General features: G+C 45.5%; 1 protein-coding gene across 1 annotated transcript; it reads left to right on the top strand.

Moving 5' to 3' along the window:
- Positions 1-639: 639 nt before the first annotated feature.
- On the top strand, positions 640-26,256 carry LOC135254442 (RNA-binding protein with multiple splicing-like). Its single transcript, XM_064334579.1, has 9 exons — positions 640-1,274; positions 9,592-9,669; positions 11,057-11,095; positions 13,179-13,241; positions 16,095-16,245; positions 19,803-19,930; positions 20,680-20,749; positions 24,885-24,982; positions 25,539-26,256. The coding sequence occupies exons 1-7, from the start codon at positions 1,212-1,214 to the stop codon at positions 20,740-20,742; spliced, it is 585 nt and encodes a 194-aa protein (XP_064190649.1). The 5' UTR covers positions 640-1,211; the 3' UTR covers positions 20,743-20,749; positions 24,885-24,982; positions 25,539-26,256.
- The last annotated feature ends 78 nt before the right edge of the window (positions 26,257-26,334 follow it).

Below are 26,334 nucleotides of genomic sequence, written 5' to 3'. Positions count from 1 at the left end.
ACTGATGACATCACAGACGGATTGATGAAGCAGGTGGTGGTTTTTATTTGAACGAAAATTACCACACAACCCAAGAGTTCATATGACAACCAGTTAGGCTGGCAACAGAAAATGTATACAGGAAAAGCACACTGCATTTACTATCAATTTGACATGATTATTTAATTGCAGCACTCAGTATGAGTAGAGTGCGGGGTGGGGGGGAGGTGATACTAAAGTGATACCCAACCCCCCCCCACCAAAAAAAATAAATAATAATTAAATAAATTAAATAATAATACAAATCCCAGACACCTCTGCACATGCAGTAATGTTTCAAGTGCCTTGCATAAAAACGTTACGCTGAAAAACACAACGGTTTCAGAAACGTTATTATTATTATTATTATTATTATTATTATTATTATCGACTTAGCTTTGTGAGGCATTTTATTCAGCAGTAAATGTTTTTCTTATAATTTAATAATTTACGTTTCATTCTTGACAGATAGCCCACGCTGTCTACCGCGTCGTCGGATTTCGATAATTGAACATTCGCACTGGTAGGGATTACAAAAGCCAAATGTCAACTACCACCTCCTATAAATGTGCCATACGTCGTCGCTGATTCATTCGTACGTCTTACAGGTTTATTTTTGATCACAGGAACCGTTATGACTATAGACATTTGCCTGCCCCGTGTTAGAACTCGCCGTGTTCTTGTCTCAGTATTAACTAACAGTCTCAGTATTAAATAACATTCCAAAGAGAGTTCTTTACTCCCCCCCCCCCGACCTGCCGAGCAACACCCCCAGAAAGCGAAGCTTACTTTTCCCGGCGTGTCTGACGTTGCTCTTGCAGTTAATGAGAAATGGTTACATGTACTTCCCTTACTAGTTAGAACGGGGCGATCAGGAAACGCGACTTTAGGTAACTAACACGCAAGACTCCGGTCCTGGTTATCGCGGAATTGACCACGCTGAAGACAGGTGTTTGACTGGAGACGCTCTCTGCTGCTTCAGTATTAATGTTTCATTTCGTTTGGGGCCGTTGTGTTGTTATTGGAACAGTAGGCTACTCATTAATGTTGACTAACTGAAGACGGCGGCATACCCAGGATTGTGCGTGGGGTCTTCACGGCTTTTTTTTTTTGCACGCGTCCCTCACGAACAGCTGGACCTCTGCAAACTGTAGCAAAGACGAAGTTGTTGAAACGTGTTATCCATAACAAAGATGAACAGCAGCATGACAGAGAAGGAGAACGAGCCAAATGAATTTTCTAACCACGAGGAAGAGGTAATGAGTTCTATTTTATTTCACGCAGGCTACTTGTCTCTTGATGCTTTAGTCGTGAGTGATCGCGTAACAAGCGCTGTGTGCGCACTGACAATTAGGAAGTAGACGAAGGACTGAGTTAGTTTAGGGAGAAGAATGTCCCTCATCCCTAAGCATGCAAGATTTTCTAAAACACAAAACTTAGAATCTGTTGTGTATTATTCCTGTAGGTTAGATATTATGTTATTACCATGATTAAAAATAAAATTTTAAAAATTAAAGATTTTACACAGCACGGTTGTACATAGTCTTCAAACCCATGTGGGTGTTTAAATGTTCTAGAATATGTTCTAGAAAGCGAAGCGTTAGATTAATTACTAGCTGCGCTAATTTTCTACTGATTATACAACCGGTAGCCTATAGCAATATGCGTATCTAAAACAGCTGTTAGGCTCATCTGAATATATTGAGTGATACCATCAAAACAATGCCTAACCGTATACGCAATTAGTGTCTGATTTATTTTAACAAATCACACAATCAGGACGAATGGTCTATGACATTGTGTAGGCACCACCAATTTCCTTTTTTGCACGTTATGTCTCTGAAATGTGCCACATTTCGATCATGGGACCCAACTTTCTCATCGTCTTAAATTAGGCTGGAGATATAGAACCCCACTAACGCACGACTCATAGTATTCGATCGAGTCAGAGAGAGCGAAGAGTTGTCCTCAAGGTAGAGAGAGCGAGAGACAGATAGACAGACAGCGAGAGAAACAGAGCTAGTTCACTAGTTTGGCCACCAGCTTTGATAAGCCGCAGGCTCGCTAGAAGTGTTGAAAACACATCTTAAACCAGCTCAGAATCCTAGCTGGTCTTTAGCTGGAATATTCAGCAGGCCCGAGAACGCAGTGAACAATTTCCTAATTAACTGTAATGAACTTTTCTAATATATTTTTTTTTTCACACCTCATGTTGTGTAGGCTTTCAAGGTGTTACATCAATGAATAATATGAATCTGACTACATTTTTCTTTTCTTGACAAATGTTGTGCAGACTTCCAATTTGTCGTTCTACACATTGTACTTATTATTATTTATTTGATCAGTTTTGTAGTTATTTTTGCCCTGTTTTACCAAGTTGTTTGATCATTCTTTATCAACATTTGTGCAAACGAACCGGGTATTTTTAAAATGGCTGGTGCTCAACGAAGTGCATCGTTTGGTTGGTGATAGCCTTACTGAAGGCCCCTGGGACTTAGAGATCTATCCACAGTGTTTCAGTTTATCTGTATTGATGTGTGTTTAATGAATAGAGAATGGAAAGATTTCAAACATTACACATTCAGCAGAGAGGATTTTCAGGTGGGGGAGAAGGGAGTGTGCTTCCCGTACCCAGCAGATGCCTTTAAGACCCACTGTTTACAGAAGGGCCAGATAAAGGATTACCCAGAGTGCACTAGATGACAGAGGTTTATGGTCTCTGTAGAGAAGGGAGAAGGTGAGGCTGTCCAGGCTAAAGGGGTGGGGGTGGTGGGAAGTTTTATTTAAAGACGCTTGTAAATATCGTGTTGGGTTTCAAGTTTATTCCAGTTTGTACAAGAACTTTGGAGCTTTTTATTTCCTTGGTGTTTGAAGTTCTACAGACGCTGAACACACACATTAACGCCAAGAGGCATTTGGAACTGATGGTGGACCGGGGCTGTTGGGGGGGGGGGGGCGGGGGCGGAGGGTCTTTTGAGATTTCTTGACAAATTAATGGTATTAATTAAAACAAAAAAAATCAATTACTTTGACTGGGCTTCATATTGCCTGGTTGGGACCACAAACCGGACCTGTACAAATAATTTTAACACCGGACATTTGCGGTCTAAAATGGACATCTGGCAACCCTGCAGTCTGGTGCCCCATGGACTAAAGCATAAGCTCCCTCTCCACCCCACAGACTCGCCCCCCATCCCACAGACCCGTCTCCCATCCCACAGACCCGCCCCCATCCCACAGACTCGCCCCCACCCCACAGACTCGCCCCCCCACGCCGTCCCCACCCCACAACGAAGACTGACCGGACTGACAGACACCCAGACGCATCCAGGACTGCCACAGCTGCATCGGATCGCACGATGCATCCAAATGATCACCGCCCCGGTGCCATCCCACAGACTCGCCCCATCCCACAGACCCCACCACAGACTCTCGCATCCCCGACCCACCCACATGGCTCGCCCACCCAGACCTAACTCGTTCACAAACACAAATGAATCGACCAAGACTGAGAGCTGGGACTGACAGACACCCAGACAGCATCAGGGGAAATGAAAACACAGGCATGGATGTGAGATCAGACAAAAACTGGAAGTTGATTGCCAAAGTGTGACCGGGGGGGGGGGTGGACATTATGACCGTAACGTACTCTCATGTCCGCGCAACTGTGAAAAGTACCTTTGCAAAAAAAAAAATTTGAATCACAGAATCATGTTTGCTTGGCTTTAAGCAAATACTGTGTGTTGGGTTATGAAAGGATACATCCCACAGCCTGCTTAGTCACGCAAGTGATCGCATAGCAAGCACTGTTCCTTGTTTACTTTTGTGTATTTCATTCTGTGAAAGAAAACAAAAACTTAAATCATATGGCTGACTAATTATCTCTTGCTGCAACACCTCTGAAACCCACACAAAATAAGAAAATACTAAGAATGGTGTTCAAGCAACTTTGGGGCTGTTTGAGCAACTTTGGGCCATAGTTTGGCCTGTTCCATGATCAATGGTCATAAACCAAACATACTCAGACCTAATAACTATATGAAATTACACAAGCATGCTCTTACATGCCATGGAATGTGTCTAGCATCAGAGGTGGTCATTCATGCCCAAAGTATCACTGAGCATTTTGTTAATTTTTATACATGTATATTTTTTGTTTTGTTTCTTTAAAAGAAAAGGGAAGGGGTCACTTGGTGTATGATGTCATATGGAATTATGTGTTAGGACTTGTGTGCCAACAGTATGTGAGTGACTTCATTATAAAACTAGGCCTCATTTTCTGTTGTGTCTCTAAATGGGGGAAAAAAAATGCAGAAGTCAATGCCAACAGGAAGGATTTATGTACCAGATTATTTTCACTCTTTTATTTTCACTCTTACAGTATTCGAGTAGCCACGAGGAAGTTGTCAGGTTGAATCCCAGTTGGGACATTGTTCTATCTTTGATCAAGATACTTAACTTCATTTTTATTTCAGTCAGTTAACAGCTATATTATTATACGCGCACAATGGCCTGGGTGAGCGTCTCTCTTCAGCAAGTACAGAATGAAATTCAATTCATGTCCTTGTGGTCCGGACTTTGGTTAAATCATAGTTTTGCCCACTGCCTCTCTGACATGTCTGAGACCTGTGAAACCGTGGCTGTGTCAGGACTAGGCAGTAATAAAACCATCAGTTTTCAACGAAAGTTCAGCGTCGGCGGCTGAAGAACGGCTTCTAATGGTGGGTCGCCATGACGGTTGTGTAAGCTGGCGTAGATTCACCAACCGCAGGGCTTCACTGTCGGTTCTGCCGAGCGGTTCTCCAAGAGAGACGGCGAAAGCAGGAAGTAGGTTAAACATTGAGCATGACATAGCACAATCAACCCACTGCCCCCCCCTCCCCCCACCCTCCCCCACATCCACCCCCAGTGCCCCTCCACCCCACCCCTCAATGGTGCAGATTATTTATAAAAGCGCTGGGGGAATTGTCATCCTATCCTGGGGCCATTTGCTGGCCACATGAAACGGGAATCTTTTAAAAGACAAACGGGGCTTTGCGTGAAAATGCGGTGACTGTGACTGCCGTCAGACCGGGGAGTTCTGAGCGGGCGGTTTTAGAATCACGTGTTTATCACATTTATCTGTTTATTGCTAACACCCTCTCAAACAGCAGAGGGAACAGCGTTCCACTGTTCATGAGAGTGTTGTGTGATTTCCCCCCCCCCCCTCCCCCCCCGGGCCCTGTTCTCCTGATAGCCCTGTACATCCCAGTGTCTGCTTCACTCCTTTCCCTAAAGAAAGCAGCGTTTGTTGTTACGTATCGTGTGATCATCCCTTCGTCTTGTTTTAGCTTAGCGTGCGGCGTCCCATTAATGCGCCACATCGCCACGAGCACGCAGTTCCTGTCAGGAATGAGGAATTCTGGGAATTTTTTTAAAATAAAACAAATAACTTTTTTTCTTCCCCAGGCTGTGGTCCCCTAGAATCCTCACCCCCGTCTCACCCCAGTAAACAACGGCCCTGGTTCCTGTGTCCAAGTCCAAAATTTTTTTTTTTTTAAATGAAGTAATCAGAATTTACTATACTGCACTAACTGCCAAGGCACTGTTTGCTAACGCACTAGGTGGAATGTGCAGTAATCTCCTTGGGGCAAAGAAAGGTGTGACTAACATCTCACAGTTCATTGTTGATCTTGCGCAGTGTTTGTTTGCCAAATTTCAGCCTGGCGGGCATGCTTGGCCTTCCTCATTTTGGATGGTCTTCTATTTGGGAATTAGCACCATGTTCTTTCTCCCCCCCACCACCCACCCACCCACCTCCCCTCAAAGACTGCTCTTATCATGTGTAATGAGAACGTGATCTTGGAGCAGTAAAAATAATTCTGTTTTACAGCTGTGGAGTACAAACACGGCAGCGGCGAACGAGAGAAGGCTCATTCCCAGCTAGTACAAAAAAAGCTTCTCACAGCGCTGCTGCCATGTAGTGCTGTTGTCATAACACTGACAAGACATTCCAGTAGCATTGTTACATTACATTACATTTAGCAGACGCTCTTATCCAGAGTGACTTACACAACTTTTACATTGCTGTAGCAAGCTGAGTGCTACCGCTCGTTTAAGAGATGAGAGAGACGAGAGTTTATTTTTGGACGCGAATGCGTCTTTTTATTTTTACGGCCGCCACGCGGCTTTCTGTTCGGTACACACACAATTCACTGCTGACTGTCCGTCAGCTCTTCCTCCGTCTCCAGTCCGTCCGCTTCTGTCTCTGTAGACCAGCTTTTAAGCGTCCAGGCTCACTGTCCAGGTAATCAGCACATTGTCCATCAATCAAACAATTAACCGTCAGTGCTGATTAATAATCCCCAACAGCTGTGGCTGTTCTGAGAGCCGCCCCGCCCACTCTCTCTCTCTGCAGCCAACGCAAAATCACGCCCACCCTACCACAATTGCATTTTGCATTGTATCCATTTATACAGCTGGATATATACTGAAGCAATTTCGGTTATGTACCTTTGCTCAAGGGTACAACGGCAGTGTCCTCACCCGGGAATCGAACCTGCGACCTTTCGGTTACAAGCCCAGTTCCTTACCCACTGTGCTACACCCAGTCCGGAGTTGTGAGGACATTTTCGTGTTGGCTGGGCTGACGGGGTCGAGTCGCCCCGATCCTACCAGAGGAGGGACCTTTTAATCGGTCACTTATTACGCCCCTGAGCAAGCAGGCAAAGCCTGTGTGCTGACCCGGGACGTCCCGCCAGATTTTTTGGGCTGGTAATAAGTAAACAGGCGTGGTGACGGCTAGCTACAGAGGACAAAGAGGAAGTCCAGCACCCACTTCTCGTGTCAGTCACTGGCTCGGAATGTGGTTAGCTGTTCCTTACCGATAACGTGGAGAGTACTACCCTGTTCTGACTGAACCCTGCGTTTTACATGTGTGTGTGTGTGTATGCATGCTAACAATTATTTTCCTTTTTTAAATGGTTTTGGGGGAGCTTGACAGTTTGCAGATGGCGGTCGGCTGATTAACACAATGTGGAATACATCCTAATAAAACGATTTCCTGTGGATATTTCTGGAGGCTCCTGTTTAGCTTGGCAGGGAAACGTTAGCATTCACCTGAAATCAGGCCTGAATTGTTCCAAATTAGCTCATTCGTTTTGATATCTGCACATTGGACGCTATTCCCCCTCCTTTTTGAACGTACTGAAGACGGAATTACTCACAGATTGATTATTCCTTAGCCTTCTCTCTCTGCAGCATTCCAGCTCCTGATAATGTGACCGTGAGAAATTTCCTTCTATTTAACTTTTTCTTTAAAAAGAAAAAAAAAAAAAACATTGCATGGTCTTTAACCCTTACCCTGGCCTTGATCGTGACCATGGTTCTGCTCCCAAACATGACTGTGACCTTTTACTGCTTCCATAATTAACTTTAAGTCCACTTAAGCTCGGATTCTCAGCCACAATTATTTTGGCCCTCGCTCACATATTCCATAAATGTTGTTCTCTGGCTTGAAGTCCGGAGAAGTAAATGTAAAAATGCATGCCTTCTTATCGATCGAAAGACGCATAGTTGTATTTGTTTGCTATCAGTGCTGTCAACAGACATGTCGTTGCCATAGCGATTGGTAATGGTTGTGTCGTTGTAAGTGCAGCTGTTTCACATCGCCTGTTCCATGGCTGGGTGAACGTTGGGTCAGGATCGCGGTGTCTCTGTCCGGACTTGTATAAGTATAGGCGAGGTGCTAATGGAGGGGCCTTGTAGGCCAGACAGGCAGACCCCACACCTAGTGCCCTCTAGGGTGGGGGGGGAAAAAAAACATGCTGAAGAGCCACTGCCTGCCCTGTCAGTCATTTTCCCTTGCCCCACCTTCTCCCAGAATCCTCTGCTCTCAGAAATAATTAGTTAATAGTTAATTCAATTCTAACGAAGTACATATGAGTCCAATAGGGACCATATTTACACTGAGAGTCCAGTCCAGTGCATGCTGGGATAGTCTCCAGCTCCCCCGCAACACTGACCAGGAATAAGTGGATTAGATGATGAATGGATGGATGGATGAACATTTTACTGTGTTCCTTGGTCCAGATGAGTAATCTGTATATCAGTGCTGCAAAAACAACTTCTGTAGCTCAGAAGAGACTGATGGAGATGGACGGCCTGTTTTATCGCTTCATATGACAGATAATGGGTTACAGGGCTGAATGAGACTTCATCACAAAGACATCCAGAAATAACAACAAGCCGGCTTGTATGAAATGACAAAGGTTCTCTCCTGATTGCTATTCTTTCATTTCAGTGGTACTGCTGTTGTCAACAAACATTTCCCTCCCCCTGGCCTTACCACCCAATTCATCTTGAGACGGTGCACCTGATTTCTGTTACACCACACTTCGCTGCTGACTGAAATATATCACTCGATAAATCAATACATTTGGAAACTGAAGAAATATTTCAGGATTGCAATGAGAGAACATTTCCCTGTAAACCCAGTATAAATTGTGAATGAACAAGACGAGGGCAGCTTGGATTTGTCACGAGCTCGGTGAAATGACACAGTTTGGTAATTGACTTGTTTTTTGTTTTTTTATACATTCGGCAAAGGGACAAAAGCAGGCTGTGCACTGCAGTATACAAGAATGTGTATTGATGGGTTAGATGCCTGCGTTCACAGGCAATTGCATCACACTGTTGATTAGGAGTGTATGCAGCCATAGGGAGTCACGGGGGAAATTGCCCTTAATAGGTTCTGACGGTTCAGGCTCGGAACGCTGGAAGTTTGCTGACTGTTGCCTGGTAACCGTGATGTGGCTCTTGAAGTGTTCCGCTGAGTTGTGATGGACTCACTGCTTGGCTCCTGCCGCCTGTTTTCGGATGACCATATATGGTCAATCAATGATCCATGTTCCCAGTGTGAGTGATTCAGTCCTATGGAGAGGTATGCATTGTGTAGCGCACACTCTGAAGCTGACTGAAGTTAATGGTCTTTTTTTTTTTTGCAGTTCTTTGTTGTTTCTAAAACCTTTTCAGTCTACATGTTGAGATTAAAATGTTTTGAGATTAACTCATTAGCAAATTAATCAAACTGTTAGTTTTATCTGATAACCTGCAGAACTTTTTATACATTAGTCTGAGAGTGGTTTCTTCCACGTGTTGCATCACTGGAATGGTATTTTGCACTGGTTATGTATTTGTTTGTTTTAAGATCATTTAGAGCTCAGGAGTCTAAGCTTTACAGAGTCTGGTTTCACTCTTTCTGCTCCAAAAGCCAGTGAAACACGATAAGACCATACAAGATCATTGTTGATACTAGCCTGCTGACTTCACTCACAGGGTGCTCGTAAGGTGGCCAGAGGCAGTGATGCTAGCAGGCTAGCGTTAGTGACGTGGGTCCACACTAAAAAAAATTGGTAGTGGAACTAATTAAGACCTTAACTAATAGGGCCCACGCAGTTCCAGCTCTGTGGCTGAGAAGGTTTCATCCCTGCAGCGTTTTTGTTCCCGCTGTCTAACTCTTTCAGTGAAAAACACTGTCCAGGATTTGAAACTGGCTTCGTTGATGATTTTCTTTTCTTCTCCCTGTTCCTTCAGGTCCGAACACTGTTCGTCAGTGGATTGCCGCTGGACATCAAGCCCAGAGAGCTCTATCTCTTATTCAGACCGTTTAAGGTACGCTGTGCTCTTCTGTGTGTCTAATAAATCCTTTATCCACGTGCCTTGGGAAGGTATGCACAATTATAATACATAAAAACTCAGCAATAAAGACCAGAAACTCCTCTCTGAAAAGTACAGACTGCTGTTCAGCAGCAAAACGGTTACTTCTGGTTTCTGGCCTGTTCTATTCAATGTGTTGTGTTATTAATTTTACACATCATTCTACATAACTCTTACATGTCGAGGTCCATCGAAATAATTGTTGGTTTTTCAGGGGTAGGGGGGTTTCAAGTGTATGTGAAACGCAATAACATCAATGATGCTAACTTGTGTACACAAAAAATCACCAACATGATTTTAAATAACTGATCTGTTTATTCATGAGTAGCACTGGAAGCAGGTTAAGTTGATCAGGTTAGTCAGAAGCCTGCCTGTTCAGTTACCTGGGTTCTGCTTCTCTTTCGATGTCCTCCTCCATTTCCCCCAGCTCACATTTGTGCTGCTCACTTCCTGGTCCTCTACCTTTCTCTGCTCCCCTCATCTTTGTGAAATAGGTGAGAGGTGAGAGGAAGACGAGGGTACTGAATGAGGACATGAGAAAAGGCTAACGGAGCACAACAAGTGGTGAACTTTGACCTTTAATTCCTTCCCAAACTGAAGGTTCACACGGGGAAGTAAATCATTGCAGGAAATTAAAACAACAGATTTTTATTAAATGAGCAGATTGTGGTTTTTTTTTTTTTTTTTTTTTTTTTGGCGCCCGTGTGGAAACACGGGGGCATTTCCAAGAGCTGCAGGACATTACGGGGACATTTTAAAAAACTGAAATGGCACTGAACAGAACATCCAGTAACGGGTGTGGTGGCTGATAGGGCGATCGTGTGCGGTGTACTGTGGCCTTTACATTGCGGTCGGTTACGCACTAACTCAACACTGCAATGCGTAACTCCACTACCAACAGTCCCTCCCTCATGACAGGTCAATGAGTTCTGCAAAAACATAGCAACCTGTTCAGAGTGAACTCCCTGTTCAGCAAACAGAAAGTTGGAAAATGCGACAGAATCTTCTGTTTAAACAAGCGTGGGGGCTTCGTTTGCATCAGTAGTAAACAAAAAAAGTAGGGAAATTCCTGAGTTACTGAAGAAGTACATTTAGAAGGCTTAAAACCCCACAAAGAGAATAAGTAGCCACAAGAGCAAAACAGGCTAATGGCACTGCTGTATATGTGTGATGCCACAACATGTTCATGACTTCCTCAGTCCGAATTGATCGTCGCTTGCATCATTAAATGCATCCAGGTATTATTTTCACAACTTGTGGTGCACATTCTGTTGTTCAGAGCTTTCCTTGACATTGGCTGCAGCATTTTAATATGTTTCACTTTTGTGATTTTCTTTCTCAGGGCTATGAAGGCTCCCTAATCAAGCTCACCTCCAAACAGGTAAACGCTCACATCTTGCAGACACGCGCAGGTTCACGCGCGATTAGCTGTGTGCTGGTTTTCTTGGCGCCTCCAGCTCTCTTCGCTGGGGGTTGTCTGGTTCCTTTTTGTGTTCTTGGGTTTTTCGGGTGACTGGCGCTCAGAATCTGTGTCGGCCATTCCGTGGGCGGGGAGCTGTGCGGACTCGCCAGACCTGTCAATCAAATGGCAGTTTGTCATTTCAGACGGTCAGGTGGGATGTCAAGAGCCTTGAAGGAACCTGGGAAAAAATATGCGAGGGTGAAGAGTCATGGGGTTTGTGTGTGAAAGGGTGAAGTGTCTGATTTGTGAAAGGTTGTTTTCTTTTGCCCAGAGGTGGAAAATCCCAGGTTCAGAAATTAAGTCCTCCCCAGCATTTCGTTCCAGTCACCTGTGTTTGCTAATTGGCACAATTCTTCAGCCAGGAGGTAGAAGTAATTGGTGACTTCAGCTGGCTGAGTTATTGGGAGGAAGGAACACATGGGAGGGCTTTTGCTTTCTGACCCCTGGACTTTCCACCTCTGCTTTTTCTCCAGTTGTATTCCACTTTCGCTCATGACTGGTGCTGGGACAGGTGACATAATGTTTTGTCGTCTGGTATGCACCGAGAGAGAATTCCAAACTTCCACGCCATTCCTCAAAAAGCCTTTTACACACAGGCGTCGTATTGCCCAGATAGCTTGTTTGTGTTACAGCTTGAATGCTTCTCACTCATGTGGTCTGGGGTGTGACAAAGGAAACCCTTTGATCGCGCTTATTTATCTGGTCATTGCTTTTTATGTCTTGTGATTAAGCGTCCTCTGAACAACCACTCAGCCGTTCCACACGCTTTCCAAATGAAACCTACTGTTTCACTGCCTAGCACTCGGCAGAAACCCTTTGAAGAGCCGATTTTGTTGTTTTTTGGAATGTTCTTTTCAAAATTCTAGAACTCCGTTGGTTTCCTGGAACTCCATTGTTTTCAGTTACCAGTAGCCATTGTTACATCAGCTTTAGAATGTTCAGTTAAGAACTCTTTAATCACATATTTGTGATCCTAGGCCTTAAAGGGCCAGAAGGGTTTTGTTGAAATAGCAGCCTGAGGCACAGACTGCAGTTGCGCTGCTCTGCGCAGGTGGTGCAGACGGACAGGACGGCGCTTCTCGTGACAGAAATCGGAGATGAGCCGAGGCGGTCGACCACCCAGGATGGGCTGGGGCCCCTCTGTCAACAGGGCCTCTTACGCATGCGTTTCCATGCAGTTTGCTCCAGAGAGGGCTGGCTTTCGTGGAGTCGCACAGCCACGCTATGACCCGGCTGCTCTGCTCCGTGAGGGGGAAGCTGGGTTTGTGCTGATTTAGCGAGGCTGGCGTGAGAGGATCTGGCAGCCGAACCCGCAGCCCGGAGAGGAAGAGGGTCGCGCAGAGGCTAATGAGATGCGCTGAACGGTGGGAGGGGCTCCACGTTCACTCCGGCGAAGACGTAATTCCTTAATAATAATTTTTAAAGAGAAATTAAAAAAAGGAAAACGGTAATATTTCATATGCGTACGCTGGGTTTCTTTTACAGCTGCTTTTATTATAAATAATAGCATGGTTTCAACAAAGGATAAATTGGAGTGGAGGGTCTCCCACTATAATTTGTTGAAGTGCACGTCAGTCAGAAAGATTTTAATTCTTGAATAGCTGTTGTGTTGAATGACTTTTAATACCATTTTCACATATTTGAGTTGTAGATGGCACTGCCCAGGATGAATTCCCGAGATTTAACTTGTTATGCGTTCAAAACACCAGGACAGAGGGGACGGAAGGTGGAATTGTGCCATTGCCACGGTGATGATGTCACGGTCCCGCATGGAGACACGTTTATTCGGGCTCGTGCCTGGTCTCCCCCCCCCCCCCCCCCGATCCACCGCTCTCACTGCCCTTTTTAGGAGAAAGAACAGCACAGGCAGCGTGGAACATAGCGCTGCTTTAAATCAGTGTTAAAACCAGACTGCATGTTGCACCAGACATCAATAGCATATGCAGTTTTTTTTGTGTATCTGTCTCATTCTGTTTCTCTCTCTCTCTCTCTCTGCACCCAGCCGGTTGGATTTGTCAGTTTTGACAGCCGATCTGAGGCGGAGGCTGCGAAGAACGCCCTGAACGTAAGTGCGCCCGCCGCCCTCCGCTTCCAAACGCGCCAGCCGGTGAATGTGCCAGCATCGCCTGGGCCCCGCCCGCTAAGAGATCTGTAATGGAAACAAAAAGGTTATAACTGCCAACTGGATGTGCTGAACCTGTGTCACTCCGGATTAGAATATTAAATATTATTTGAAAAAATATTATTCCAAACAAGGTGCCGGAGGAATTTTAAACAAATGTCAGCAAATGTGAAACGGATATCTTTGACGGTTGGGGTGCTTGTGGAAAGAATTCTGGGAGGTGTGCAGTGGTGCTTATGGAGTTTGGACACCATTATGATGTCATAAAGCCTCTTGCACAGCGAACCAAATGGCCCATAATTCTCACGTGACGATTGAAGGCCTTGTTCTAGAGCTCCCAAGGTCACCGCCATCAAAGCGTATGAGAGCGTTCACTTTTTCCCCAACAGCAGTGGTACAGGCCATTAATCTAGGATTGCATTTTAATCTTGCTTCTGTCAAAATTGGAGGCCGATGAAAATATGATTAATGTATTCTTCAAGAAGAAAGGATACAACGGATTTTAGTTTGGCGGGGCCAGGCTTTGCATTCTGGGTGGTTAATTGCGTTGCAGAAAGAGAATGTATAAGCTTGAAATAGACATACTCTACTCACAGGCAGCTTGAAAGCAGCGCTTAATTGGAATTTAAGAGGCTTATCGTTAACGTCCTTTTAGCGTTTAATGATCTTTCAGGTGGGTGCACTTTCTGCTGGTAATTTGGCCAGATTGTTCATTAGTGTGTGTGTGTGTGTGTGTGTGACATCATCAGCCTGTTTATCTCAATCCAGTCGAGCACCTTTGGGATGAGGTGGAAAGGGATGCTCGCAACCTGAATGTGTGGGCCCAAAAAAGAACTACAGGAACTACGTAATGCTATCGAGTCCAAAATCCCTACGCAATGTTTCCAGCACCTCGTTGAATCCGTGCTGTGAACAAAAAAGGGGTCGAACCCAGTGGACATTGTAGGTGTACCTAATAAAGTGGTCAGTGAGTGCGTATAGCCACATATAGCGCATAGCTGTTGAGAACAGCAGTGTCCAGGGGGATTGTAGTGGGAAAATAACATTGTACTGTTTGCATACTGAGATACCGGCCCTCTGGCACTGACATTTGTTGAAAATTGAACACTTTTTTTTCTTTTTTCTTTTTTTTGCAAAAACTGTGAATTGAAAATTGTTCCTGTCTGAGTGCGTGATCTCCTCAGGGTCCCTGGCAGTGGCTTTCCACGTCAGTGAAATGCGTCTGGGACTGACCTCTGACCTCTGCTGTATAATCTGTAATCAGGATACTTCCCTTCATTTGGACTTGTACTATTCTGACGAATTTATTACCTCAACCGTAACCTGCTCAGCCCATTTTAATTGCTGTGATGGATCCCTTATTACATGTCTGTTACATTCCATTCTAACGCTACTTTACATCAAGGCCAGTGGAGGATGGGCTCCCCCTCTATAGCCGGGTTCCTCCCGAGATTTCTTCCCATTGGGGAGTTTTTTCTCGCCACCGTTTGATGGTTTTTCTGCCCAATGGGGAGTTTTTTTTGTACCTTGTGTGTTTGCCTTGTGTTCAGGCCTGATTTTAAATGCTTAAATATATTTTAAATTTTTGCCTCTTTTTATGGCTAACTGCTGTTAACCAGGCCACTCTTTGTGAGATCAGTTTTTCTGGCTAAAAAGTGCTGTACAGATATAACTGATTTTATGGACATGGGGTTTAATCGCCGAGAGTGTTCATTGTTCGAGCGCATGTGCCAGATGTTGAAGTGTGAGTCTAACAAACAGACATGGTCCGTGGTCTCAGATTGGGGAGGATTAATGTTACAAGTTCCCGGCTTTGTTCTCGTCGAAAGTTCACAAAACTGTTCACTCTGTTCCTCAGATTCCGTATCATTGCAGACAGTGTCATTACATCCTTATCAGATTCACATCACCCAAGATTGTGTGAATCCTCTCTCTGACACGTTTCTGGCACAGAGGGGGGGAAAAGGCAGAAATATGCTCTTTGTTCAAACTGAGATATTTGTCAGAATGATGAAATGGAAAGAAGAGCGCATAGAAAATATGCTCTGTGGATATAAGGCAATGTTAGGACCACAGCAAGAAGTGCTGCAACAAAATGTAATATTTAACAATATATCCCCTTTTAACCCTCCATTCAAAACCCTCCATACTGAATTCCTATCATGAAATGGACTCAATGCGGTATAGAATATGTGAAACACTGACAGTAAATCTGTATTTTCAATGCTTGAAAATGTCTTCTCAAATAGATACTGTAAAGGAACAAATAGATGTTTTGATGTTCCTTTTTTTTTTCTTTCTTTTTTGAAGAAAACAAACGGCATGTTGCATTTTATGCATAATTCTGTTAAAACACTTTCTTGGAGTGCGCACCACTTGGAGAGGCTTTCCAAAAGCACGTCTGATATAAGCACAACAGAAAGAATCGCCCGGGAGAAGCTGCAGAGTGCCTGGCTGCAGCAGCAGATGAGGAACAGATGACAATGCAGCGCTTGTATTACCAAGTTTGGTTAATTTTCAGAAAGTCGTTACTTTATCTCGGAACATTGATTTTCAGTTGCGCGGATAAAAACGCAATCTCGTTGATGGCGAGGTGGGGGGGCGCTTCTGTTTTTAGAAAAGAATTCATAAATAGAAACACACATATTCCAGCTTCTGCGCAAGCCGCCTAGTGTGTGGTAAAACAAGGAAAAGCAGCGCTAGATTGAAGCTCAGGTTAGGATTCAGAGACCTGTTTTCTGGCCTTTCCTCTTTCCGCAGCCCTTAAAAACCCTCTGCCTCCCCGTCCCTCTCTAGGGCGTCCGCTTCGACCCGGAAATCCCGCAGACGCTGCGGTTGGAGTTCGCCAAGGCCAACACCAAAATGGCGAAGAGCAAGCTGGTGGGCTCTCCCAACCCCCCGCTGTCCCAGGCGGGCCCCGGACCCCAGTTCATCCCTCGGGACCCCTGTGAGTATGCCCCGCCCCGTCCCCTTCTGCGGGGGGGGGAACCCCCATTTTCCTCTGACCCGGAGGTTCCCCTCACCCAATGGGGGGGTACACCCCTGCCGAAAGCAAAAAGAGCTGGTTTCCAAGGGAAACGGAGCAAAGACAAACATGATCCTGGCGGGCACGCATGTGCTCTCCATCGTCTTTCTGATGACGAAGCACGTTTATCGCTTTCATTAAGGTAAAGATTACAGAACGGATAAACCTGCACGATTAGTTCCCCTTTCATGGGCATTCCGGACCTCTGTGGGAATCCCTTACTGATATTTCCTGACGTCTGTATTTTGTTAGCGATTGTGCAAGCCCCACTGGCCTCTACGAGTAGATCGTTCTGTTAGGGATAGTACTACGGCCTTGACGTCATACCGATATGCGTCTGTACTTTGGGGGATGCATTACCATCCTTCAAATGCATCTCATGGAGTTGTAGTTCACTGGGATTATTTGTTTTGCTATTTAGATGCCACAACACCTAAGAGTTAAGAGACATGATTTTAGGCAGGTTCTTTGAGAGACTGCTGTGGACATGCTTTTACAATGCTGCTGTTGTATTCTCTCTCTAAGCCAAAAACAATTCTTCCCTTGTACACCATATTGAATATCCCTGATGAAGCCATTTCCTTTAATATCTTGCATTTCGTCCCGTGGTATTTGATCATCTGAGAGCTTTCTCTGCCATATTTACTTTTAATTCAGCCAAAGATCAGCCTATACTATTTGGTTTCTGTGGAAATATTTTTTATCCTGAGGTGCACCCCGTCTGAATCTTTTATAAGAGCAGATTTATAAGTTCACTTCAATTCATTTCAAAACATATGTACGGCAAAGCAGTGAGACCCATTCACAGTTCATTTTGTTTCTCATACATTGTCTTTCTGGCTAATGTTTGTTTGTTATTGCTTGTTGTATCCTAACTTCTGCAAACCTAGTAGTAGTACATTACAAGTAATGCAAATAATAATAATATACACACGTACATGCATACATACAAATACTTGATGCATGTAAACAAATGATATACTGTTCAAGCAGCTCATGTTCATATAAGGACATAAAGCATGCTATAACCACCCTAAGTAATTACATAAAAATAGTGATGAGGGAGGGAATAGGAAGATGAATCAGGCTGGATGAGAGCATCTACTAGAGTAGTGTAATCTAATATAATGTAATGTGAAGCCATACTTTGTAATGGAAAGTCATAATGCGCACAACATGTTGCTTTAGGTTCATTCCCAAGCACTTCCACGTCTTTCCATAAATCCTGAAAGGAATTTGAAGCTCCACATGCTTGTTAAAACTTAATGATAATATTGCAGATATGTCACCAGAAATGCATTGGAAGGGATCCAAAGTGCCCTTTAATGGCTTGGAATTTTTTTGTGTAGACTCAGAAAATGCCCGTACACAGACTGCTTTTAGGAGTTATATTGAGACTAGCTCCATCTCACCCAAGAGATGTCAAAAACATCTGATCCTGAAATATACATGCGCCTTTTTCAAAACGAAGCCCCTCCTGCTGCCAGTTGGGTTCTGCCATACAAGACGGAGAGCAAGATGACAGAAGTTAACTGCATAATTCACCAGTCCTTTAAAGGCCACTGCTTGTGTGGTGGAAGATGGTAACTTGCGTATAATAGTGTAGCGGTAGCTGCATCTTTGTATTCCTGTCCCGACTGTTATATTTTGTGATGTGTTTTATTAAATCTCACTTTTTATGTGATTCTGACTGATGGTGTGTTCCGTCCTGAGATACCGTTCCTGGTTATAGCAACGCAGGGAGAGTTGTGGGCTGTAACTGCTGCGAATTAAAGGTGGTCGTTTTTGTAGGATCAGATGCCAGTGGCTCAGTTTCATTTCCATTTGTTATGCCCTATGCTAGAAGTCATTAGTGGTCTTTTATTTCTGGGAAGGAAAGCTAATGGAAGCTAAATGGAAGTCCAGTCCTGATGTAAATGATCCTAAAGACAGAAGAGCTGTATGTTAAATGGACGTTTCACTGCAAGAAAAATGTATGGACTGGTTAAAAGAAAACCATTGGCCTTTTTTGGGGGGTGGGGGATACAAGCCTGTGGCTGCAGAGCAGCGTTGTGTTTACGGTTGAGATAAATATTATACTGAGTGTTGAGTACACGCTGTGGAGCTGGCACAGGCGACTGAAGGAACACGGCCCTTCTTGGGATGTGTGCAGTTTTGCCGTCTTTTTTTTCCAGAATAAACCCAAGCTCCCAGTGACCTTCTTCCGAAACGCGATCGGCTGTTTTGCTTCATGTTGTTTTTTTTTTACAAATCATTTTCACGGGGGCAGTACTTCGCTTTTAACTTTTAGAAAAAGGTTAACTTCTGAAAAGGAATCCCAGGGAAATGTGCGCATGCGCGCACACACACACACACACACACACACACACACGTGTACTTGCACACACGTCGAACAACAGACCAGTGTCCCTTGCTGGTGTGATTGGTCAACCTTTCACTTTATTTTCCTAGAGAACTTGCTGGTCCCGTTTTGACCAGAATTTCACAGGAAGTCGGCACCCTCTGCAGCAAAGGGGAAGGAAATAATTCGGAGGCCGTGACATAATCACAATTAAAAGCTGTTTTCAGGAAACCAGATCTCATTTCCTGATAGCATGGTTCTTTTCAAGCGTCACAAGAAAAATCTCTAGTTCTGACATGGCCAGGGTTTGAACTTCAAACAGGTAATAATTGATGGAGGTTTCCAAATTGGGCAGCGGCTGATATATTAATGAATGCAGTGGCGTTGTTTTGTGTTTGAGAGCCCCGTGTTTGTATGGGGTCACGTGTTGTGTTAAATTAGTCCTGGGGGGATTTCGAAAAGAGTTCTCACACCGAGTTCACTGGATAACTGCGCTGAGTAAAACCCAGAGCAGTTCTTTTTACTTCAGTCCATGTTCCAGATTAGGCAGAGTTCCGGGTTTTACTTTTATCCAGCTAACTGGGTAATCCTGCTCCCTGAAAATACCCCCCAGGACGTCTCGCTATGTTTCAGTGATCTGTGAGCGATTCTCCTCCCCACTAATCGTTCATCTTTTCTGCGAGGATCAGAGAATGCAGCCTTGATACTTATCGGGAGGCACGACCTTGTGTTTAGTAACCAATTCATTTGAATGCCGCCACTCACTTTGTGTGTTCACAGTCATCAATCTCCCGTGTGTGTTTTGTTATGTATCCTTTTTTATGCTTGCAGTATGTTGTTCTCTGTCACATTCCCTCGCTTCCTCTCTCCCTCTCTCTACCTCTTCCTGTCTGTATTCCTCCATTTTTTTTTCACTTTTATTTCAACCAGTCTTATGAATGCATATATTTTTTATCAGTTAACCATTCTTCACAATTGCCAAACTATGAATCCACACCAAACTGATTTTATTTCTGGGGTTAATTATTAAAGAATAAAGGGCAGTTTGAAGTTATTTTGTGGTTCAGTTACACAGAAATGGAGGTCTGGCTCACCCTCTCCCTCTCTCTCTCACCCTCTCCCTGTTTTTGTATTACAGATGAGCTCACAGTCCCAGCTCTGTACTCCAGTACCCCTGATGTGTGGGCCCCGTACCCCCTCTACCCTGCCGAACTGTCTGCTGCTCTACCCCCCGCATTCACCTACCCCTCCTCTCTGCATGCACAGGTAACCCCTCCTCCCCCCCAGAGCAAGAACACACCTGTACTGATCCACTCGGCCACACCTCTGCCCCCGCCAGTCATCACTTCATCTGACTGGTAGCCATGGCGATCATCCTCAACCCTCTCACTCTGGCCCGCTTCACCCTGATAACTACACTCACCAATCACACTCAGGCACTGGGGGGGGGGAGGGGGCGGGTCTGCCCCGGTCCGTATCCAATCACAAGCCCCGCAGGAACCTGAGGACCCAATCAGCCGCTTTCGCCTGTCAGCTGGGGAGAATTTTGGCGCAGAATGAAGGATTCTTCATTTCAAAAGGGCTCCTTTTGGTTTTTCATTAACTGGGGAAAAAAGCACCCCCAGGAATGTTTGCCTTTTGAAATGGGACTTTCAGTTCTTATGTTGTAATGATCTAGTGCTTAAAGAGTACCTTGGGCTGTTTGCATTCTGTTCTGTATTTCTCAGAAGAGATCAGAAGTTTCTTAGTATTATGAGTTTATGTGTATATCTAATTTGGGGCCTGTTTAATTTGTTTATTCTGTTTGCGTACGCACATCACATTACGAGTGCTTTCGGTGTCACAACCTAGTGAATTGGGTGAGTCACTCTGGTTAAGCGGGTGAACCGAGTGAGTCACTCTGGTTAAGCGGGTGAATCGAGTGAGTCAGTCAGGTGAATCGGGTGAGTTACTCAGGTGAATCGGGTGACTCAGTCGGGCGGGTGACTCATGCTGCTGTGTCTGTGTGTCTGCAGATCCGCTGGCTCCCTCCTGCAGATGGTGCTCCACAGGGATGGAAGTCCAGGCAGTTCTGCTGAAATTTGGGTGAGCGTGCAGCAACACACGCCCCCCCACCCACACACACACACTTGCACGCACACACACGTACACACACACTTACACGCGCATACACACACACGCCAGCCAGCTCTTCCCTTGGCGTTCCTCTTCTTCACATGTACAGTAAGGCCCCCAGGAGTCTGCCCTGTACAGACAGGCTTTCTTCAGTCTGAGTGACTTCGGTGAGCGTTTCCCCTCTCGCGTCCCCCCCCCCCCCCCATACCCCTCTCCCCCTCCCCGCTCTGTGGATTTGTGTGGTCCTACTGTGCACCGTCAGTCACTGCTTCCGGCTCTGCGCTCTGATTGGCTGCACTGAAAATCAAACCCCTCTGTTGGTAATTATAGTGCAGCTACGCAGGGATCAGACCTTGTGCTGCCGCCGCTGCTGCTTGCTGCGCGTTAGTCATCGTTTCCACGCAAGATGGACGCCGTCCGGTTGAGCGCAAGAGCACCAGCTGAGGAGTCACGCGGCGTGGCTGGGGGGTCCAAAGACGGTGTTCTTGTGGTCGGCGGTTCGGAGTACGGTGCGGCTGTCCGGTACCGCCAGGACCGTACGAGCGTTGTGAGCTGCCTCCGGCGCGGTGTACTGTCAGGACACGCTTTCAAGGATTGCTGCCATTTTCTTTTCCCCCCTGTTTCCGCCATTGTCGGGTCGGTCTGATTGATGTTGTGCGTTTTTTTCTTTGAGCCGCTGCTTCAAAGGCGGCGAATCAAACGGGAAGCTGGTCCTCGCCCCGAATCTGTCTTCCAGGCCCTGACTGAGTTCCTGTACAGAGGGACGGGCTGCCGGGGCCCAGTTATCCACTGCAGGCTTATCTGCCTGAGCCGTCCACTCTGTCCGTCAAGGGCATCTTTTTGGCGAAATCATGCGATTATTAAGCAATTGCCTTCCTTGTTTTTTTTTGTGTTTGCTTGCTAAAAGGAGCGATCGGCCAGCATGGATCATTGTTATTTATCTCATATACGTTTTCATACAGCAGACACACATGTCTTAGGCCTTCTGTCTCCAAAGGCTGAATGGGGGGGGTAGGGGGATGTCTTCTCACTGTGTCAAATAGAGACTAATGCCCCAGTGGAGTGATTGGAGACACTGTGCTGTAGGAGCTGCTGTCTAATGGTTGAGATGTTAAAAGTAGGTCCTGACTCACTGCTGTTTAAAGAACCACTGGCCCTTATTTTAGGAAGCAGGGGATCCCCTCGTCCTCTCACATTCTTAACATTGATATTCAGTCATCCTCCATTTTGATTGGTTAAGGAGAATCCTTCCCTCTCAACTGCAGATAAAGTCTAGTGTGCACTGTGGTGCAAAATGGCTGCTGTACACGAACACGGCATTACATACACACTGGCAGGCTTTAAGCAGATTCACTCTACCCCCTATCTGTAAAGCACTTTGAGATCCACAAAGGGCTCTCTTTAAATACGCTTTCTTGTTTTTCTGCTAGTCTCCTATGACATTGATACTATAATCAGAAACACTGTTGGGACACAATTAACTCAAAAACCTTGAAAGACACTATAAATGACAAAGAAACATAACCTTGACCCGAAGTTCTTATTTTACGGGGGGGAACAATTATCTCGTAGCCTTTGTCTCATTACAGTTTACAATTGAGTTGTTTGGCAGATACATTCAGCCAAAGGACAAAAGTGGCTGTAAAATGGTGAGAGCACACACCGCTAGCTATAAATAGCCGAGTGAGGTAAGTTACAGTCACATCAAGAAGACCTGCGGGTGGAGCAAAGAGAGAGAAATGTTCTGGGTTTTTTAAAGAGGGAAATTCGAGGTGTAGGCTGAAGACAGAAGTGGGGACGGTCACCCACCGTCGGAGGGACGAGGGTAGGGAAGATTCGGGGGTTTTGGGGAGCAATCTTGTGTTCTGTTCTCAGAGACTGTAACTCCGAGGTTGTAACGTCCTCGTACTTCCTATGGAGGGGAGGGGCAGGGGCTAGGGCCGAGGGGGGGCAAGAGGTGGGTGGTGGGGAGTAGGTGGTGAGGCGGGGGGGGTGGAGGGGTAGCCGGGGGCGGTGCTGATTGGTGTGAAGCCGAGGGCCTCTGGGCTCTCACTGGGGAAAAGTGAGGAAGAAACGAAAATTGAGAGTAAACAAGCAACGGCCTTCTTAGCGTCTCTCTCTCAGGTTCCTGCGTGCGCTCTGAGGACACTGTTTCAGATGGGGGGGCGGGGGGGTGAGCCGAGGTTCTGAAATAATAATCTTCTTCTTCTTCCCAAGAAGGCGGATGTTGCTTTCGTGGTAGTCTGTGTTCAGACTCGTATCTCATCCATCGGAGCGGTTTACATGCCCCTCCCTGGACAGATAATGGGATCTTAATGTTGGCTTGTTATTGTTTATTTACATCTCGCTATTACGCTGTTAAGCCACGCTAGCTGAAAACAACTAGCTGTATGTTTAGCATGAAGTACGAGGTCTACGGTGGAGAGAAAATGTGTGTGAAAAGTGTGTTTTGCTTATCGGTAATGTGTAATTGTGAAATCAGCAGACAGCGAAAAGGGCCTTGCATTTTGATGTGCTCCCTGCCCCCGCCACTCCCCCCCGTTCCCCCTCCCCTGAGAGCCTCTTTTCATCTCTCTGGGATTTTGACTTCAAATGGAAAAAAATAAATAAATTATCAAATTGTGATTTGCCGGCTGTTTATCGTTGACCTTTTACTCTGCCGGGCTGCAAGCTGAGCCGAACCCCGGTCTCCCCCCTCACCCCGTGCCTTCTGTTTATGTTCCTTTCGTTCGGCTGTCGCTCCAGCAAAAACCCGTCAAACAGAAGCCCCTCCACCGTCCACCAAACAGTTGCATTTTTCATATGTTACCAGCAGTTGCACCGAACGACGTGAAAGATATTTAAGGTTTCCATAATTCATTGTACAACAGGCATGCACGCATTTTGTCTTGAACCACGTCGAGTTCTTTATTATTGTCCCGGAGGACTAAATTCCTCGGAAAAAGCCTTAAAAGCCCATGGTATTTAGACTACGGCCGCACTGCCCCTGAAGTTCTGATAAACTGTAGAATTTGGGCAGCGTAATCCTAGTCTAAATACGGAGGGATTGGTTATAGATTCCGTGGCCAGATACGAGGCAGCTGCAGACAGAGCGTCGGCTTCAGGTCCCTGCCCCCGTGTGACTGATCGGGCCTGTCACCTTACGCGGCCATCTGATCGCTGCCCTGAGGCCTGAGGGCACAGTCCAGCTTCCGCAGGAAACCCTGTCCTGGGATATCGTATAGAGCGGCCATTAACTAAACACGCGTTTCCCCACAGAGAGAGAGAGAGAGAGAGAGAGAGAGAGAGAGACCAGCGGTCCTGTCGAGCGGTCCGGAGGGTTCATCAGTCACCTGACACAGAGTGCGTCTGTGGTGGTTTTTAATTCTCGAACGCTTCACGGCATGAACGGCTGAGAGTTCGAGTGCATCTGCTTCCCAGAAAACAGTCTTCACATCTTGGTGTGTGTGTGTGTGTGTGTGTGACCTGAAGTACCCTGTAACTGCTGGGGTTTTGATCTTTATTTTTTTTTCGCCCGACTAATACGGTTTCAGGTCATCCAAGAGCTTTCGGTTTTGTGCTGGGGATGTGTGTTGAGTGTTGCCGATTTCAAAAACAATCCCGGGGGGGGGGAAGTACAAAGCAAGAAGAATGGAAGCCAGATGCTAATGCAATAAACACCAAAGAAAAATGATCCGGCTCCCCTTCCTCGTCCGCTTAGCACGATGTGTGTTGGCAGCACTTCGCTGAAATGAAAATGGAAAACAATCCGTGGCTAATGCTACTCTCTACCTGCTCTAATAACGCTCATAATGACTGCATTGACCGTGTGATGATTTATTAGATTAGAAGCGGTCGGGCATTGAACCGTGTTCCTTTTCACATGGACAAGGTCCAGATTCGGTCAGAACCCTGTGGGGGAAACTTAATTAGAAATGATTTAAATACATCGCAAAAGAAAATACCTAAAAAGCATTTGTGTCCAGGATGCCTTAATGTGTGATAACAGGCCGAACAAACACTTTCCTAGGATTTCCTGTGATAATGACGCGGTCAGTCAGGAATAGCCCCGCTGGAGAGACGTGTTAATGAAATTTCGGGGGGTCCCGTTTGCTTCTGTGTTCAGGGTGTCGCGGTGCGATGGGGGCGTGGGGCGGTCCTGAAGGTGTTGACTGGAGGTCCAGAGTCCCGCCAGGAACGCGCGAGCGTCGCGGTGGACGGACGGTGAGTCTGAGCGCCGACGGGAAGCACGCGCAGACGAGAGGAAACGTGTTCCCGTCTGTCTTTTCATATGTTTTGCACTCTTTCACATTTCTGAGGTGGCTGGTCCGAAAGTGCTTTTCTGTAGGATTTCAGATCAGACCTGGGTCAAATACGCATTTGTTTTGGATTCAAATACTTTTCTACGCTTTACTGGTCTTGTCTGGTGTATTGGAACCAATGAAATACTCTCAAAAAAGTGCAAACCCCAGCCTTCTGGTCATATTGGCAGGCTCAATTACGCCAGGCAAGATCAATAGAGCACAGAAAAGTATTTGATTCCAAAACAAATACGTATTTGACCCAGGTCTGTTACCGATACAGCATGAAGTGTAAAGGCCCTGTTTATCTCACTGTAACGGGGTTCAGCTATTTCCTGTATCCGAACTTAGCGCTTAGGCTCGTCGCTGTTCATAGCGGAGTCGGCCAGCGTGCGCTGCAGTACTGTGCCACTTGTCCGGCCGAGTGTTGGCCCCTGATGATGTGGGTGACCATGGAAACGTGTCTCTCTTTCTTCCAGGCAACGACACCTAGCTGCATCTCAGGACCTTCAAGACCCCTGCCTCAATCACACCCATACCCTCCAGAGCAACCCCCCCACCCCCCTCCCCACATTTTTTATACTGTTACATTCTAGAAATCTTCTTATTGTTATTATAATAATTATTATTATTGCTGTTGTTATGATGGTCACTATTATATGTGAAAGCATGATTTGCCAAAAAAAAAACTTAAAACTAAAAAATGCTGTACATTTTTAAAAAATATTTTGAGGAAAAAATACAAATATTTTTGTATGAAGAAAATGTTCCAACTTTTTTGGGCTGTGTTTGTGAATGTGTGAGGACCTGCATTTTAAAACCAGAATATTTCCTCTCAGTTCTCTACAATTAATTGGTCATGTTTGACGATCAAACAAATAAGGGAAAATCACTGACGAGACCAGCACGAAGTTTTCTGGATCCAGGAAGACTGACGTATACTCAAATGTGCCAGGCCAGAGTGAACATTGCTAGCTTTTTCTAGGGTACCTTTATGGCATCGTGGCTACATTTTCAGGTCTTCAACCAGAAGGTTGTAGGCTCAAACACCAGGAGGGACAATTGTTGTTTGGACAGTTGTTATACATCCAGTTGTATAAATGTTTGACATGTAAAATACATTTGTAAAATGTAAGGTATGTAAGTCAGCCTGGGTGAGTGTTTCTGCCAAGCAAATAAACAAATGTAAATAATGTAGTGTGTTGTTCCACAAGGGTGTTTATTGACTGTGAAACGGACGCTAAGAAGGACAGCTAGCATGGCTTTAGTGTGTAG

This window comes from Anguilla rostrata, chromosome 5, assembly GCF_018555375.3.
Source record: "Anguilla rostrata isolate EN2019 chromosome 5, ASM1855537v3, whole genome shotgun sequence".
Lineage (NCBI taxonomy): Eukaryota > Metazoa > Chordata > Actinopteri > Anguilliformes > Anguillidae > Anguilla > Anguilla rostrata.
Note: the sequence above shows the minus strand (reverse complement) of the source record. Positions and strands in the feature narration are given on the sequence as shown.

Excerpts from the sequence above, each read along its gene's own strand:
- LOC135254442 (XM_064334579.1), top strand. The coding sequence starts at position 1,212 with ATGAACAGCAGCATGACAGAGAAGGAGAACGAGCCAAATGAATTTTCT. Across the intron at positions 16,246-19,802 it reads GTTCATCCCTCGGGACCCCT|ATGAGCTCACAGTCCCAGCT; the intron begins GTGAGTATGCCC and ends TTTGTATTACAG. Across the intron at positions 19,931-20,679 it reads CCTCCTCTCTGCATGCACAG|ATCCGCTGGCTCCCTCCTGC; the intron begins GTAACCCCTCCT and ends GTGTGTCTGCAG.